General features: G+C 53.0%; 1 protein-coding gene across 7 annotated transcripts in view; it reads right to left on the bottom strand.

The window, feature by feature from the left end:
- IQCE (IQ motif containing E) overlaps nt 1-12,380 on the bottom strand; it is a 44,056-nt gene extending 31,676 nt beyond the window's left edge. For 2 of the 7 annotated variants that reach the window (XM_045875908.3, XM_064593390.1), the window contains exons 1-5: nt 12,202-12,377; nt 6,268-6,315; nt 4,817-4,862; nt 1,378-1,506; nt 678-812 (exon numbers count right to left, since the gene is read on the bottom strand). In XM_045875908.3, coding sequence (XP_045731864.2) covers nt 678-812; nt 1,378-1,506; nt 4,817-4,862; nt 6,268-6,315; nt 12,202-12,369 — 526 coding nt within the window. In that variant the 5' untranslated portion in view covers nt 12,370-12,377. Of the gene's footprint in view, nt 1-677; nt 813-1,377; nt 1,507-4,816; nt 4,863-6,267; nt 6,316-9,689; nt 10,025-11,865; nt 11,930-12,201 lie in introns of those variants that run through there. The other 5 variants (XM_064593389.1, XM_064593388.1, XM_064593387.1 and 2 more) reach the window with 5 other exon arrangements.
- Nucleotides 12,381-15,174: the final 2,794 nt, after the last annotated feature.

Genomic DNA, 15,174 nt, shown 5'->3' with positions numbered 1-15,174 from the left:
GGAAAGGTGTGAACACAGGGCTTACTTGCAGGAAAAGGAAAGAAGGGGTCAAAAGGAGAAGTGGTACGTTCAGGTTTTAAATAACAAACAAAACAAAAAGACAAATAAACAATCCCCCTTCCCATGTCGAAACAGTGAAGCATACTCTGGTTTCAGCATGATACCCAATATATTGAGACTCTAAAACATTCAAGCCTGAAGTAGAACTCGGAGCCAGCCGACACAGGAAGGGGGTCAGCTCAGGGTCACAGCGACAAGGGCCCGCCGTGCTCCCGGCGGAGGTCCACAAGGACAGCAGGAAGAGCCAGGCAGGAAATGTGAATGAAGACCAGGCAGGAAGACAGAGACAGGACAACAGAGCCAGCTTTTCTGGTGAGATGTGGGCTTTTCCTTATTTGCAATTGTTATTTCTAAGACTGTGTATCCGACAGATTTTAGTACGACTCCACATTTAGGGAGGTGGGCCCCATGGGAGCCTGGGAAGATGCGACCGTCCACATTAGGAAAGCTACTTTCTAGAAGGGCAGAGTGGACCTGCAGGACCCCTGTCCTCTCTCCATGACCTCGTAGGGACGGAGCCAGCACAGGAAGCTCCAGTCTCACTGAGTCAGAGCAGACCCTGTGCTCTCCCTCCTGCTTTTCCTTACGTGTGGCCTTGTCACCATCACCATGCTCACCATTGCTGGCAGAACGCCTGAGATTTGACCTCTTCATTCTTAAAGCTTCTGTCAGATAGTCGGGCGTGCTGCTGGGGGGGTTGGTCCGTGCATGCTCCAAGGTCAGGTCTGACTTCAGGGCTTGGGTCAGACTTCCTGGTTTGAACATGCATGGATTTAACATGACAGGTACACACAAACACAACGGGAGGTTTTGCCTCTAATAATCAATCTTCCTGGGCGGAAAAAAGCTTAAGTCAACCAGCAGATAGTGGCAATCAGTGCTTCGCTGATAAATGTTCAATAAGCAGCTCTCAAGAGACAAAGGGAGCCCAGATTGGTAGCATCTGCCTATTTCCCTGGTACAAATATTCCCACCACGTCCAATTTCAAGCTGTCAGTGTGCCATCGACCAGCTCACAAAATTCCTAAAAATGGAACCATTGGCTCGTGCAAGCCGGTAGGAGCTGTCTCCAACAGGCCAGGCCAGCCGTGCTGAGACATCCTAAGACTCAAAGGGACACAGCGTCACAGACGCAAACCGTCAGGAACTACACTGCACATCACGGAAAGGTTACGAGGCTTGGTCAACATCTTTGAGAAGATTAAAAACAATGTCATTCAAATAAGTCATATCACAAACTCTATCTTAAATCACCACCTGCAATTCCTAAAACTCTCCTGTGGAGCAGGAAAGGTCTCTGTCGGAGCGACCACGTACCTTGCTTTGAGCCTCCCAGCCACAGCTTCTGTGGGGTTAAGGACATTCTGTTACCAAGAGGCATGCTTGCTGCTGTCCTCAGAGATCTCCAGGACGCCACTTTTCTCGGCTTAGAGTAATAAGGTGACTCTAGAAAGTCAACATACAGTTTCAGAGGTGCAAGAGATCAATGCCCCCTCAACATAAGTGTCTGAGAGAGACAAGAACAGTACCACAGAATATTCACGAGACTACTGTGACAAAAGTAAAAAACACAGTCAGGATATGTATATATACTTACATTTAAAAAAAAAATTTGTTATAAAGACATAACGTAATGGGAAATTTACCTAAAAATGCAAATCCATAATTCCGCCAATATTTGACGTTTTACAATGCGTGTGTAGTTCGACATTGTCACAGTTATAGTCAACACACAATTTCGTGTCCTTTATACTCGACACTGTAAAAAACTTCATTTTGCTAAACAGTGGCGTAAGCAATATTAAGAACTTAATATATTAAAAAATCTAGAAGAGGGGCGCCTGGGTGGCTCAGTCGTTAAGCATCTGCCTCAGGTCATGATCCCAGGGTTCTGGGATCGAGCCCCGCGTCGGGCTCCCTGCCCAGCGGGAAGCCTGCTTCTCCCTCTCCCACTCCCCCTGCTGTGTTCCCTCTCTCGCTGTGTCTCTCTCTGTCAAATAAATAAAATCTTTAAAAAAAAAAAAATCTAGAAAAAAATTACCTTTCCAGGGCATTTTTTATTTTGTTATCAAAACAAGGGAAATGTTTTATTTTATTTTATTTTATTTTTTTAAGATTTTTTATTTATTTATTTGAGAGAGAGAGAATGAGAGAGAGCGAGCACATGAGAGGGGGGAGGGTCAGAGGGAGAAGCAAACTCCCCGCCGAGCAGGGAGCCCGATGCGGGACTCGATCCAGGGATTCCAGGATCATGACCTGAGCCGAAGGCAGTCGCTTAACCAACTGAGCCACCCAGGCGCCCAAGGGAAATGTTTTAAAGTCCTTTTTTAATCTGGAATTTCATCTCTTTAATTATGGAAGATATAGCAAATTTATGTGAAAACTTACTCATAAGACATGCTGATAATTAGCAAAGAAATGTCTGTCTAGAGCAGGTCCTAAAAACCTAAGTCTAATATATTTAATTTTTTAGAAATTTCTATGTTTTTTCCATGGCCTCAAAATTTATGAGAAATGTCCCATTATTATTTAGAACAGGAGAATAAAGACTCACTAGACCCAGACGCATTTTTGCTCACCGGGACAGCTGAAGGCCTTCCAAACTTTGTCCATTTAAGTGCTCCCTTATACAGTAAATTAGCAATCAGGGAAACAGCTCCCCAAGTAACATTTCCCTCCTAAATGTATGTGATTCATCAATGAATAGTAAGAATTCCTCAGGAAATGTGCACGCACACAGACCAAAGCAGGAAAGGCAGAAGGAAATGGGCCGGGAAGCACGGTGGCGAGCAGGGAGGCAAGTACCCAGCCCCCGCGCTCTGCAAGCTACAAACCCACGTGGAGCTGGCTTAGGCATTCCAGAGCCACGCTTGTGACATGAATAGGACACGCAGTCACTGCTGTCACGGCCCAGGAATCCAGACAGAAGCACACCTGCTCAACACATGCTCCGAAAGGCGTGAGGGAAGCGGGCCCCGGAGCTGAGACCTGGCCAGCCAGAGTGAGAGGCAACACCAGCCCAGGCAGAGAAGCACGAGTGCGCGGGGGACAGGACACACAGGTCAGTGGGGAGCAGGGCACCCATGATCAGTGCTGGTGCAGGATGAGACTCCCCGCCAGGCTGCCAGGAGAAAGTGCAGGGAGACGCCGAGCCGCTGAGGTTCAGCAGCCCCCTCAAGCTGTGATTTGGGGGTTCTCACCGTTGTAACTTACATGAAACACAATTCAGATGTTTACAGAAATCAAGATAAAAACTATTTGATTGTTACGATTTTAAACACTCGAAATGCTGACTTTCGGTAAGAATGATGAAAGATGTTGTGATATTTACTTTTGGCACCTTGTAGCCACGAAGGACTTAAAACAAAATGGTTCTAAAACTAGAAGGTTTAAAACACAAACAGCACACTTCTACTTTATATCAATTCTCAGTTTCCTCCATGGAAGGAGAGCAAGGACACCAAAAATCCAAACTGACAGATGCTTTCTCTCTAATGTTTATATTTCTTTGTAATAGAAAACATATTTTCCTTCCTTGGCAGGAATTATCTTTCTAATTATGTTTTTCTTGGGCTAATATGAAAGTCCGTTAGCATTCGCTGAGTGCGTCATACACATGACACGTTGTGTTTGAAATGTACACGCATGTAAGGAACATTGATACATGCGTAATAAAGTCAGGGATGGCCTCAGGCTTTTGGAGAGCAAAAGGAAGCCAATCCAGGATTTAAACTTTGTCATAAAGACATTCCTAAGCATAAAATTCACATGCGGCTCACCAAACCCTAGAGCAATGTCAGAATGGCGAAGAATAAGAGAGGCTGGCTGGCTGTCTAAACGGACCCCATGCACCACGGACTGAACGTTTGTGCCCCCCACAAGTCCTATGCTGAAACCTAACCCCTACTGTGACCGCATGAGGGGGTGAGGACTGCAGGAGATGGTTAGCTCATGATGGGTGAGGGCCTTCATGATGGGATTAGTGCCCCCATAAAAGGGACCCCACAGAGCTCCCTCCCCCCCTCCCCCATGGGAGATACCATCCAGTGGTGGCTATCCACAGCATAGTCACGAGAACCCGACCAAGTTGGCACCCTAGTCTTGGACTTCCGGCCTCGAGGACTATGAGAAGTAACTGTCTGTTGTTCAGAAGGCGCCCAGCTCAGCTCAGCTCAGCCGCCCGGGCAGAAGAGGACCCACCCCTGTAGCCTCGTGCCCAACGGGCAGCCGCCTACTTGTCTACGGCCAAGAATGGTGTCTCCCTGACAGAGCTGCCACCCCCCTGAGGACGGGGAGCACAGAGCCACCCGGCGGACGCAGCCAGGGTAAGTCCACAGGAAACCACGACACCTGCCCAGTGTGCCAACAGCAGCGCTCTGACTCAGGAGGGGACGCGGCCGCGTTCCAAAGACACAGCGGGTTCAAAGGGCGGGCAACGAGCACAAGAGGCCAGAAACACAGCATCTGCGGGGGGCTCAAGGGACAGTGACTCAGGAGCCTCAGCGCCTCGAGGGCCTCCTCAGTCGGGGACTACTGGGGCCACAGGGCAAGGTGGGGACCCCAAGAGGGCCAGCTCACAAGACCCTAACACAAAACGGAGCCTAGTGGTGGAAGTGTTGCATTTCAATGACCCCAAGTGTTTGAAGAAGACATTCGTGATCTTTCTCCCAAGACACCAGGGAAGGACAGCTTCTGAGAACCATTTTCTGTGTTAAACTGCAGAAATTTGAGAGATGAGGGGCCTGGTCATACTTACTCGGTGATGTGGGTGGAGGTTTGTGGAAACTTTTCCTTTTTGCTTTCTGAAAGAAAGAAAAACGAGGTAAAGCACGCTGGGCCTTCCGAAGCAGCCCAGCGGCCCCAGTGGTGAAGCCTGGGTGTATTCGGGATGGCTCAGAGAAGGTGCAAGGGCAGTGAGAAGGAGATTAACTCAGCAGAGACCTGTGCGCAGTCTGAGCCAAGGAAAAAGCCCATGGCACAGTGGGGCGACCCCAAGAAAGGTGACCAGTGCCGCGCCCTGGCTGAGCCGGGTCCCTGGGAGCCCTGGCAACACTCCATAAGTGCAGACTGAAGACACCCCACAAATGGTGTGTCTGCGACCACCCCACTGGACTCATGCCAGCATCTGAAGCACCACGCTGTGCCCGTCCACGACGGCGGATTTGGCAAGAAGAAACCCTTGTGAATAAGGCGCCTGCAAATCCCCCTGGGGAGGGAAGGTGCAGCAGAGGAATGACCCTGTCGTAATCCCGTCTCCGGGGACAACCCAGATGCCAGTGAGTTCTCCTACCCACTACTTATGTGCCCGGGGAAATGACACGTCTTTCACGCCTGTGTTCCTCAACTGCTTCCCACTAGACAGAGAATGCCCCTCACCTCCCTTTCAGCGGAAGCAAGGAGTTCTGTGTTGTGCATTTTACCCAGCAGACGGGCTGGATCCCTACTTCAGGGAGCATCTTGGGCCCCTATCCTCGGTGGTGTTGAGGGGGGCATCCCTCATGCTGCAGGGGTTCCCTCATGGCAGACAAGGGGCCCGAGAGGCTCCCCTGAGTGCACAGAGCTGTGGCGAATGGGGATCTGCTGGTGCCACGTGCCTTCAGGGCTCTGTGTCGAGGTCCATCGGTAACTCTGCCTGCTGGAGACATGCTGCCTGGGCTCGTCTTTCACCATGTGGCTGGAAGGCGTCATTCTCTACCCAGCACAGCTTCCCACGTGAATGCAGAGAGGCCAAGCTGGGGGCTAGTTTGCCTGGGGACCTGTGCTGTCCACTCTCCCTTCAGGCTAGCTCCTGCCTCCCAGGGACCCTGGGGGCCATCTGGCCAGGACATGCAGTGCCAGGGCTGTGGCTGCCAAAGGGTCCCCTCTCTCCTCCCGGAGCCCTCTCCTTCCCCTCACGTGTCAGGACTGGGGGCCGGGGGCACCAGAGGGTTGTAGCCAAAACCAGACCCAGGATAGGAGCTTACCATCTGCCTCAAATATACTCCACTCAGGACTAACACCTGGATACAAGTCTTAAAATTATAACCACAGTTGTTTACATCCAATGAGGGGCTCAAAACTCTTCAGGTGCTGAGAGCATGTAGAGTTTATATTCCAGCTCTAAACTCGACACTTGTGGGGAATGACCTGGTGCATGTGTTTCAGTAACATGAGCAAGGGCAAAAGCACGAGCGCGGGGATGAGCGGCTGCCCCCCGACCACACTCACCGTCTCAAAGTCAGAGTCAAAGGTAATCGCAGATAGACTGTCATCTCCCTGGAAGAAGAGATGCAAACATTGAGATTTTAGGGCACCTGCCTGGCTCCCCCTGGTTACACACAAGGTGGAAAGAGCCACAGCTACGGAGGCTGAGACTCAAGAAACCCAGTCAAAGTAAGCAGGCAGCAGCCAGACGGCTCAGCCCAGCGGAACAAAGGGGTGGGGGGACACAGAGCAGACTCTGCCTGCAGGGCTGCTCTGTGTCTGTCCACCTAGCGACACCATTTGCACGGAATCGCTGGGTACCATTGCTAAAGAAACAGTTCAGGATAAAAGGACTTCATTTTCCACATTGTTTAAATGTGTTCTCATTCACCTTCACATCAAAGCACGAGGAGTCTGTGGATCCTGATCAGAACAAGCTGAAGTTATTTAAAAAAAAAAACACACTCAGGGGCGCCTGGGTGGCTCAGCCGGTTAAGCGGCTGCCTTCGGCTCGGGTCATGATCCTGGAGTCCCGGGATCGAGTCCCGCATCGGGCTCCCTGCTCAGTGGGGAGTCTGCTTCTCCCTCTGACCCTCCCCCTCTCATGTGCTCTGTCTCATTCTCTCTCTCAAATAAATAAATAAAATCTTTAAAAAAAATAAATAAATAAATAAACACACTCATTAATACATGCATTATTTGGACTCATAAAGCTTCCTGCCCTGGCCCTGCGGGGAGGGGATAAAATCTGTACACCTAATTCCAGAACTAGGATGTCGTTTCTCAAGAGAAGAGTGTTTCCATGTAACTCACCGACTCAAATTTAAATCCTAAAAAAAGAGACAGAAAGGAGGAACAAAGTCTAAATCCTTTCAGACTGTTGTGTTGCTGATTGACGAAGCTGCTGCTGGGAGTTAGGACCGCACGCCCCTCCTGTGAACCGACGATCTGTGTCAGGCTGCTGGGCGCAGCGTACTTCAGCGAGCCGTCCGTGCTGTGGTGGAACCCACTTCCTATCCCAGCGGGACTTTGCTGCCTTCTGAGAAGCACACAGATCCTCTGCAGGGCTGAGGATCAGCACTTAAACAGTAACGCTGCTAGCAGCTTGAAGGTCCACTGGAAACAGGGGCAGCACCCCGTGCCGGCTGTCCGAAACAGAGCCCGGACTAAGGGTGCGGCGTGACGTGGGCCGGGGACGGAAGGGTGTTCCAATTAGCAGGATCTTTCACTAGCCACGGACTTGGGTTTTCGATGTCACCGAACAGGTGACGTTTTCAGGGGTAAAGAGCACATGCCAATTAGAGAGAGTTTTCCCTGAGCAAAGTGTATGAATACAACGTGCAACATTTAGGAACAGAAAGAAGGCAGGGGAAGGCAAGACCAGAGGAGCGACTGTGGCGACCGCGTCTGGGTGCCCTGGCATCGCAAAGGACGCGCCTGCCAACGGCGGGTGTGAACCTGCTGAAACTACAGAGGAGCAGCAGAAGGTTTCTCTGGTGGACACTCGTCATTACTACTTGTTCCGAATAAAACCCTGAAAACTGTGTGATGACCTGAAGGCTCAACGAGGGAATGAGGTTATGTGTGTGGTGGATAAAACCAAGTGACCTCGCTCTCCAGCAGGTGTGCTCGCCCACCACGCCCTCTCCCCAGCCAGTCCCCGCCACGGGTCACCACCTGCGCCCTGCCAGCCACATCTGGAACCGCGGAGCCGCCGCAGGCCCGCCCCTTCAGTCGGCAGGAGAGAGACCACAGACTGTTAAAAACAGCGAACACACTGATGGCCGGTTCCCTGAGCATGAACCGCGCCGCCGCAGGCTGGCGGGCTACACTGCCCCGGACTGTTGCGAGGCGGGACCCCAGGGGCTGCAGGCGGGCGGGAGGGCGGTCTGCGGGCAGAGTCCCGCGAGGCCTGGAGCAGCCCCAGGCCTGCGTGCCAGCTGTGTGACGTGGGTCACGCCACGGACCCTCTCCATCTCAGCTTCCTGGACCACAGAGGACCCGTTCCTCTACCAGATTTTTAAAAGCACCGGAAGTCTACATACACTGGGGGAGAAGACATGGCGTGTCTATATGAGATGCAGGGGCCTATGGGGACTCAGTACATGGTGACAGTGGGGAAGGGTTGCGCTATCTGAGAGCCGTCTTCCCGAATGATGGGGTGAGGAGCTCGGGCAACTGTCTCTTCAACTACCATTGAACACAGAGAGTTACAAAACAATTGTTTGAGGTTTCTGGAAATTGACCTAAAGGCATACAACAATAGAGGCATGCAACAATTCATTCAAGAAAATCTACTAAATGTGGGGAAGAACAGTGGGAGTCCGGGGCACCGCTCGCCCCCCAAACCCCATCCCACAGAAACTACTTCAGAGAGACCCGCTCTAGGAGGGTGCAGGCAGGATGGTGGGGAATGGTGGGGGGCGGTTCTGAGAAGTAGGGTGTAAGTAGGCAGGCTAGGAAATCTGGGTCCCGGACGCCCCGACGCTGGCTTGCTTGTAGGGCAGAGGTTCCACGCAGGGAAGGTCCAGCCCAGAAGGCCAGCGCCCCCTCCTGGAATAGGGGTGTCACTCCAGGAGGGACAAACGGCCATCCCTGCTGCACAGAGGTCCTTCCCGGAGGAAGAGGCAGGCCAACAGTTGAGCCCAAGGGGACTGGCTTTATTTGTCGCGGGTATGGGGCATCCCCATGCCTCCCTGATTCCAGTGCCAAGTCGAAGACCACGGTGACGTGGTGGGGAGCAATTATAAAGCCCTCCCAGCTCTGTGATCGTTGCAGCAGAAGGCTAACCAGCAGAGCAAGAGGAGCTCTAACAGGCCCGGGAGAGCCTTCCTGGGGTCACGGTCAAGTCCGAGGCTCAGGGAGGCTGCCTGCAAGCATCAGACTGCACCCACCAGGAGCAGGCTCAGGGTGGACTTGGAAACATTCTCCACACCGCGCCTAGATCAATCAAAGGGCACAAGCTCACGGGCGCTAGGGGCCTTAGCACAACCTTGAACCAAACACTGGTTCAACAAGAAACTCCGATGCAAGAGCAGCTCCCAGGAAGCCAGGCTAAAAGGTAAAATCACACGTCCCTGAAGTCTGGGGGGCCATGTGCACGGCTCAGCTGCCCTCTCGGGAGATGGAGAGGAGAGACCCAAGCTGCTAGTCCTTGGCTGCCGGTGGGCAAAACCGTAAACTCCCGCCATGTGACTGCAGCCTCCAGGCCACACACCACAGACGCACACACTGCACACGCACGCACACCATGGATGCACATGTGTGTGCACGCACACGCACGCACACCCACCACACACGCACACCACGGATGCACACGCGTGTGCACACGCACCACACACGCACATGTGCATTCATGCATGCACACACACCAAACTCGCACGTGCCCGCACATACACGTACATGCAGTGGTAAAGGGCAAAGATCTGACAGGCCAAGGGGCTTACCTATAATGTCTGAGCAGAAAGTGGCTTCTGCTGACTCAAGGGTGACCCCTAGGTAGTTAGGCTGGAAGATGCAAACAAGAAAGAATCTGAGCAGGGAATCAGAGGCTGCACAGTGTGGGGAGATCAACTGCAGGGTCAGTCCAGTCAAGTCACTCAGCAAAGAGATGAACCACCAAGCAAACCGCATCAGTCCCATGGGGAGGAGGGATCAATACCCAGAGTTGCTGTAACATTCTACCTAAATGTCTAGCTTCCCACAGGAAACTAAGAGACACAGAGAGAAACAGGAAAGTGTGAGTGATAGAAGGGGAAAAAGCGGAAACAGAAATTTTTGAAGGGCCCGGATGATGGACTTCGCAGACAAGGTCTTCAGAGCAGCCGTCATAAATCTGTTCAAGCCGTGCTGTGGTGAGGCTGCAGGAGGATCGGGAGGCAGCAGGGCACAGGGGCTGGACAAGAGGTCGGGGGGGGGGTCAGTAGTAAAGCACGTGACGCAGAACCTTACATGTAGTGAATGCCTAATACATGCTCTTACTGTCTTATTCTAGAATCTCTGAGCCCTTTCACAAGTGTTGACTCTTAAATCACTGGTGGTTCCACTCAGGCTCCAGGTCACCCCTGTGGCTCTGTATACAGCCACGTGGTCCCACTCAGGCTCCATGTATACAGCCACCACGCGGTGAGCCCCCTGGCACAGAGTAAGAGCTCTGGGAAGTTCATCAGCCAGCCCAGAGGCAGCTGCAGTCCACTTGGGGGAACGGACAGACTGCACAGTGCCTGCTCTCAAGAGGTTCTTATCTAATTTCAAACAGATCCAAGCTCAACAGAAAGCCACAGGTTAGCCTGGACCAAGGGCGGACAGTCTCCTAAGTGCTGAGAGAGCTTTGCACCAGTTCCTCCACGACGGAGTCCCTTGAGACCAAGGCACTGGGGCTTACCTGGTTTCGTGTCCTCAGAGCCTCACGTGGAAAGGGCTTAACAAATGCTAAGCGTGTAAGAATGTTTACAGCCACACTGTTCCTAGTAGAGAAAAAGTGCCAACGAGAGAGGGAAAGCCGGGAAGTGGATAAAGTAGGGGTAGCCACAGCTCAGACTTTTTAAATCATGCTCTTGAAAACGTGTGGCTGTAGGAAAAATGTTAATAACAAATTAAATGGTAAAGGTCACAAAACAATTTAAATATGATCTTAATTTTTTTAAACACTGCGTGGGAAGAGATGCATTGAGAAAAGATCGAAAGGAAATACACTGAACATTAAGGTGATCTTGTTAGATCACGGGTGGTTAGATCACGGGTAAATTGACTTTCTACATTTTCTCTAGTGCTCACGATTTTCACAACCACGACCTAAGAAGTCACTTTCTAAAGGTGAAGGAGCAGTGAGTGAGTCCCGGGTAGGTGGGCCGGCCTTCCAGGTGAGGCAGGACTTGGTGCCTTGAGGGACGCTCTGCCCTGGTTGAGCTCTGTGTAGCCCTGCCCAGCACAGCCTTCTCCGTGAGAAGGAGGCCAAGTGAGCAAAATGCCCTCTGTCTGGAACTCTCCAAAAGCTTCTCACAGTCCGGGAAATAAAGTCCAAACTCCCTGTACGGCCTGAGAGGCTGTCCACTGTCAGGCCCGCTCCCGCCTTCCCCCCACGGGGTCCCAGCAAGCTTTCTTTCAGGCCCTGGAACACATCCCACCTTCCCACCCCAGGACCTTAGTGCTTGCTGGCCCCTCTGCACTCAGACCTCCTTCTGGTCAGGGACATCCAGGGCGTCCTGGGCACCTGCCTAGGGCACGCAGCCTAAAGCAGCCCTCTGCAACCCATCGCGGCCACATGCGCCTGTTCCACGTTCTGCACAGGCCATGTTAGTGCGGTTTACTGCCTCGTTCTCCCCCCACCGGAATGCCGCTCATTAATCCACGCTGACACCTCCAGCGAAGAGCAGGGGCGCCACAAACACTCGGAAAAGGCACGAGCTGACAGCACGCTTGCCCTCACCCGAGGGAGGCAGCTTGGAGGCACCTCCTCCGGGAAGCCTTCTCCAACCGGCGCTGGGCAGGGCGCTGTTCCCAGGGGCCGGGGGCCGGGGCTTCCCCCACCCCCACCCCCACCCCCCGCACATCCGGATGGCTCGGGCCGGCCGCCCCGGCCGCTGCCCCCCGCCCCAGAGGCACGGGTGGGCGGGCACTTACGCAGCAGGCTCCGTTGCCCCGCGGACCGCGGTCGCAGGCTCGGCACAGGCCGGGGTTTCCGCAGGCGCCGCGCGGCGAGCGCGCAGCGTCCGGGAGGGCTTCCTGGAAGCGGCGGCCTGTGCAAGGCCGGGCGGGGTCCAGGGGCGGCCGGAGGCCGGGTGGGGGGCGGCGAGGCCCGGCCGCTGCACGAGGGCGGGGGCCCGATGGCCGCTCTTATGCGGTAACAATAATGGTAGCTGTCACCCGGCGGCCGCCGGCCCCGCTCCCCTTCCTCCGGCCGCGCCCGGCCCCGCGAGTCGCCGAGTTGAAGGCAACGAGGAGGCCCCCCGCGCTTACCGTCTCCGAGGCCGGCTCCGCGGTGCCCAGCGACATGGCGGCGGCGCTGCCCGGCCGCCCCTCGGCGCTGCGGGCGCGGCAGTCGGGCTGTGCGGCTCCGCCGGCCGCCCGGCCGCCCGCAGCCTCCGGGCCTGCCAGCCCGCGCGCCGGCCGCGACCCCGCTGCCATGGCAACCGCGCCGCCTGCGGAGCCCCGGATGTGGCCGGCGCCGGCGCGTCCGGCCGACCGTGCGCGTGCGCGGAGAAACCCGCGGGCCGACCCGCAGCGCGCCCGGAGGTGGCGGAGAGCCGGGCCCCGCTGGGAGTTGAACCGCGCTGAACGGTTCTGGAGTGCGCCCCCGCCTTCTCTCGTGGAGGCTCCTCGATAAGCTGGTGCGCTAGTCACCAGAGCAGGATGCTAGTATTTGTTAGGTTAACGCTGGAAGGCACAAGGGGCTTGTGCGTGTCCCAGGCTGCTCGTTCTGGACACCTGGCATTCAGAAAGTTATCCTCCCGGGTCTCTATCTTAGGCTCTTGGGTTCTGATGTAGCCCCAGGACAATAAAAAATAATGAGTTTGCACTGCACTCAGTGTGTATCATGAAGATCTTTAGGAGTACTGGGCTCCAAAGCTTATTTAAATTATTATTGGCAAGTAGGATGTGCTCTTGCTCCATACAGGTCTCCAAGGGCACCTACTCTGTCCTCTCACCCTGTTTTTGTTTTTGTTTTTTTTCCAGCCACGTGACATTATCCACAAAAGCATTCCATGTCTAGAATGTAAGCTCTCTGGGGCGGGAGCTTTGTTTAGTTCACAGCCATACCTCCATCCCTTGGAAGGGTCTGGCTCAGGCAGGTGCTCAATTAATATATATTTGGCGTCCAAGGAGTCATGTAACTTCTCTGTGCCACTGTTTCCTCAAATACAAAGTGGAGAAAAGTATTGCGAGGCTCAAATGAGTCAATATCTGTAAAGTGCTTAATTGCCTGTTCCAGAATGAGTGCAATGTGACAGACTTCGTTTGATGGGGTGAATGAATGAATCCCCACACCACTGTAGTGTGGTGTGGCAGAAATGCCTGACAGGTTATTACTGCTCTTAGTTCTGGCACCAACACCTACTACAGGTTCATGGCCCTCTTGTCTTCTGCATCCTCACCTGCACAACAAAGAGGGTGAGCCACAAGGTGGTTCAGAGGCTGTTGCAGGAGAAACGGAGCTGATTATCTTAAGGACTCCCATTTATTTCCTCGAGGTATTGCCCACAAGGTGGACAAGAGCTTTTGCTAGCTAACCTACCTATGCACTTGTACCTCTTACTCCACTCCTGGGGCTCCGCAATGCCCCTGCTCTTCTGTTTGTGTTGCTTCACTTACTTTCTCTCATTTAGTTATAGAGACAGTACATGTTCATGACTTTTTATCTGCTCTTCTGAATTTTTTTTTAAAGATTTTATTTATTTATTTATTTGAGAGAGAGAGAGAGAGAAACAGCATGAGAGGGGGGAGGGTCAGAGGGAGAAGCAGGCTCCCCGCCGAGCCGGGAGCCCGATGTGGCACTCGATCCCAGGACTCCGGGATCATGACCTGAGCCGAAGGCAGTCGCTTAACCAACTGAGCCACCCAGGCGCCCTGCTCTTCTGAATTCTAAAAACTTCTGAAAGCCTTTCAAAATTTTTTTGTTGGCCAAACCTGTTCTGACCTCAACTCATTTGCCAACAAAAGTCTGAGCTGAGGCTATGTGCAATGCTTCTGTATTTCACTTGGAGTGTATATTAATGAGTCTCACCAGGGAACTTTCAATGCATTGGATTATGGTGTGTGGCATCAGATCCTGCTGGGATCGTAATCTCACATACAGCGTATATGTACCATGTAACTTCTCTAAAGTGTGAACAATTACATTTTCTGAACCAGGTGTCTTCAAAAGTTTCAGTTATGAAACGGTGGACCTGTATAGTATTCAACTGTAGAGCCAGCCTGCCTGGGTTCAGATCCAGGCCATGCCAGCCCACTAGCTCCACGACCTTAGGAGTTGGCCTCTCTACGCTTAAGTTTATTCATCTGAGGGGATGGTAATAATACCCACCCTCCTCGAAGTGGTGGCAAATCACCTGGGCTTATATTAAGTGAAGCACTCAGCACAGTGCTACTAGAAGATGTTTTTCCCCCACAACTGCTCAACTACACAAATACTAGTATCCCCATTTTTACAATGAGGGATCACAATTCAGGGAAGAGAACTGTGCAGTTTAAACCTTTTCACCCAAGTAGTTCTAAGGGGCGGGGTGTCCTGAGTGGTCACCCATCAAGGTCAATGTTTTTTAAAGTTCTTTTTTTTTTAAGATTTTATTTATTCATTTGACAGAGACAACACACAGTAGGCAGAGCACAGGCAGAGGGACAGGGAGAAGCAGGCTCCCCACTGAGCAGAGAGCCCGATGCAGGACCCCATCCCAGGACGCTGGGATCATGACCTGAGCCAAAGGCAGAGGCTTAATGGACTGCGCCACCCAGGTGCCCCTTAAAGTTCTTTTTTAGCTTAGTACCCCTAAGGATTCTGCTTTCTATATCCTAATATGTACCTGGTGGTTCCCCCCAAATCTTGCTGAAACACTGACGCTATGGGAAGATGAGGCTTGTTTTGTTGCTGTTGTTGGTGCTGTTGGAGCCCAACACAGGACTTGAACTCACAACCCTGAGATCAAGAGTCAGATCAAGAGTCAGGGGCTTGACCGACTGAGCTACCCAGGCGCCCCAAGATGAGGCTTGTTTTTGTCCACTGGCTTTGAGAACTCTGGCACACAGCTGACGGGCCCTGAGGACCCAGTTTTGAGGCCGAAGGACCAGGGACTCAACCTTAAAGATGAGCACGCCCCTTCCCCGTCGGGCACCCCGCCCACCTGCCCACCCGCACACTCTGTCCCCGAAGCTCTCGAAGCCACGCCTTTTCCGGCCTCGGCCCCGCCCCTTCCTCCGGAGAAGCCCCGCCTTCTG

The sequence above is a fragment of the Mirounga angustirostris genome, unplaced genomic scaffold (assembly GCF_029215605.1).
Source record: "Mirounga angustirostris isolate CCGP_5_RB_7025 unplaced genomic scaffold, mMirAng1.0.hap1 SCAF_5, whole genome shotgun sequence".
Classification (NCBI taxonomy): domain Eukaryota; kingdom Metazoa; phylum Chordata; class Mammalia; order Carnivora; family Phocidae; genus Mirounga; species Mirounga angustirostris.
This window is presented reverse-complemented; position numbering and strand designations above follow the sequence as displayed.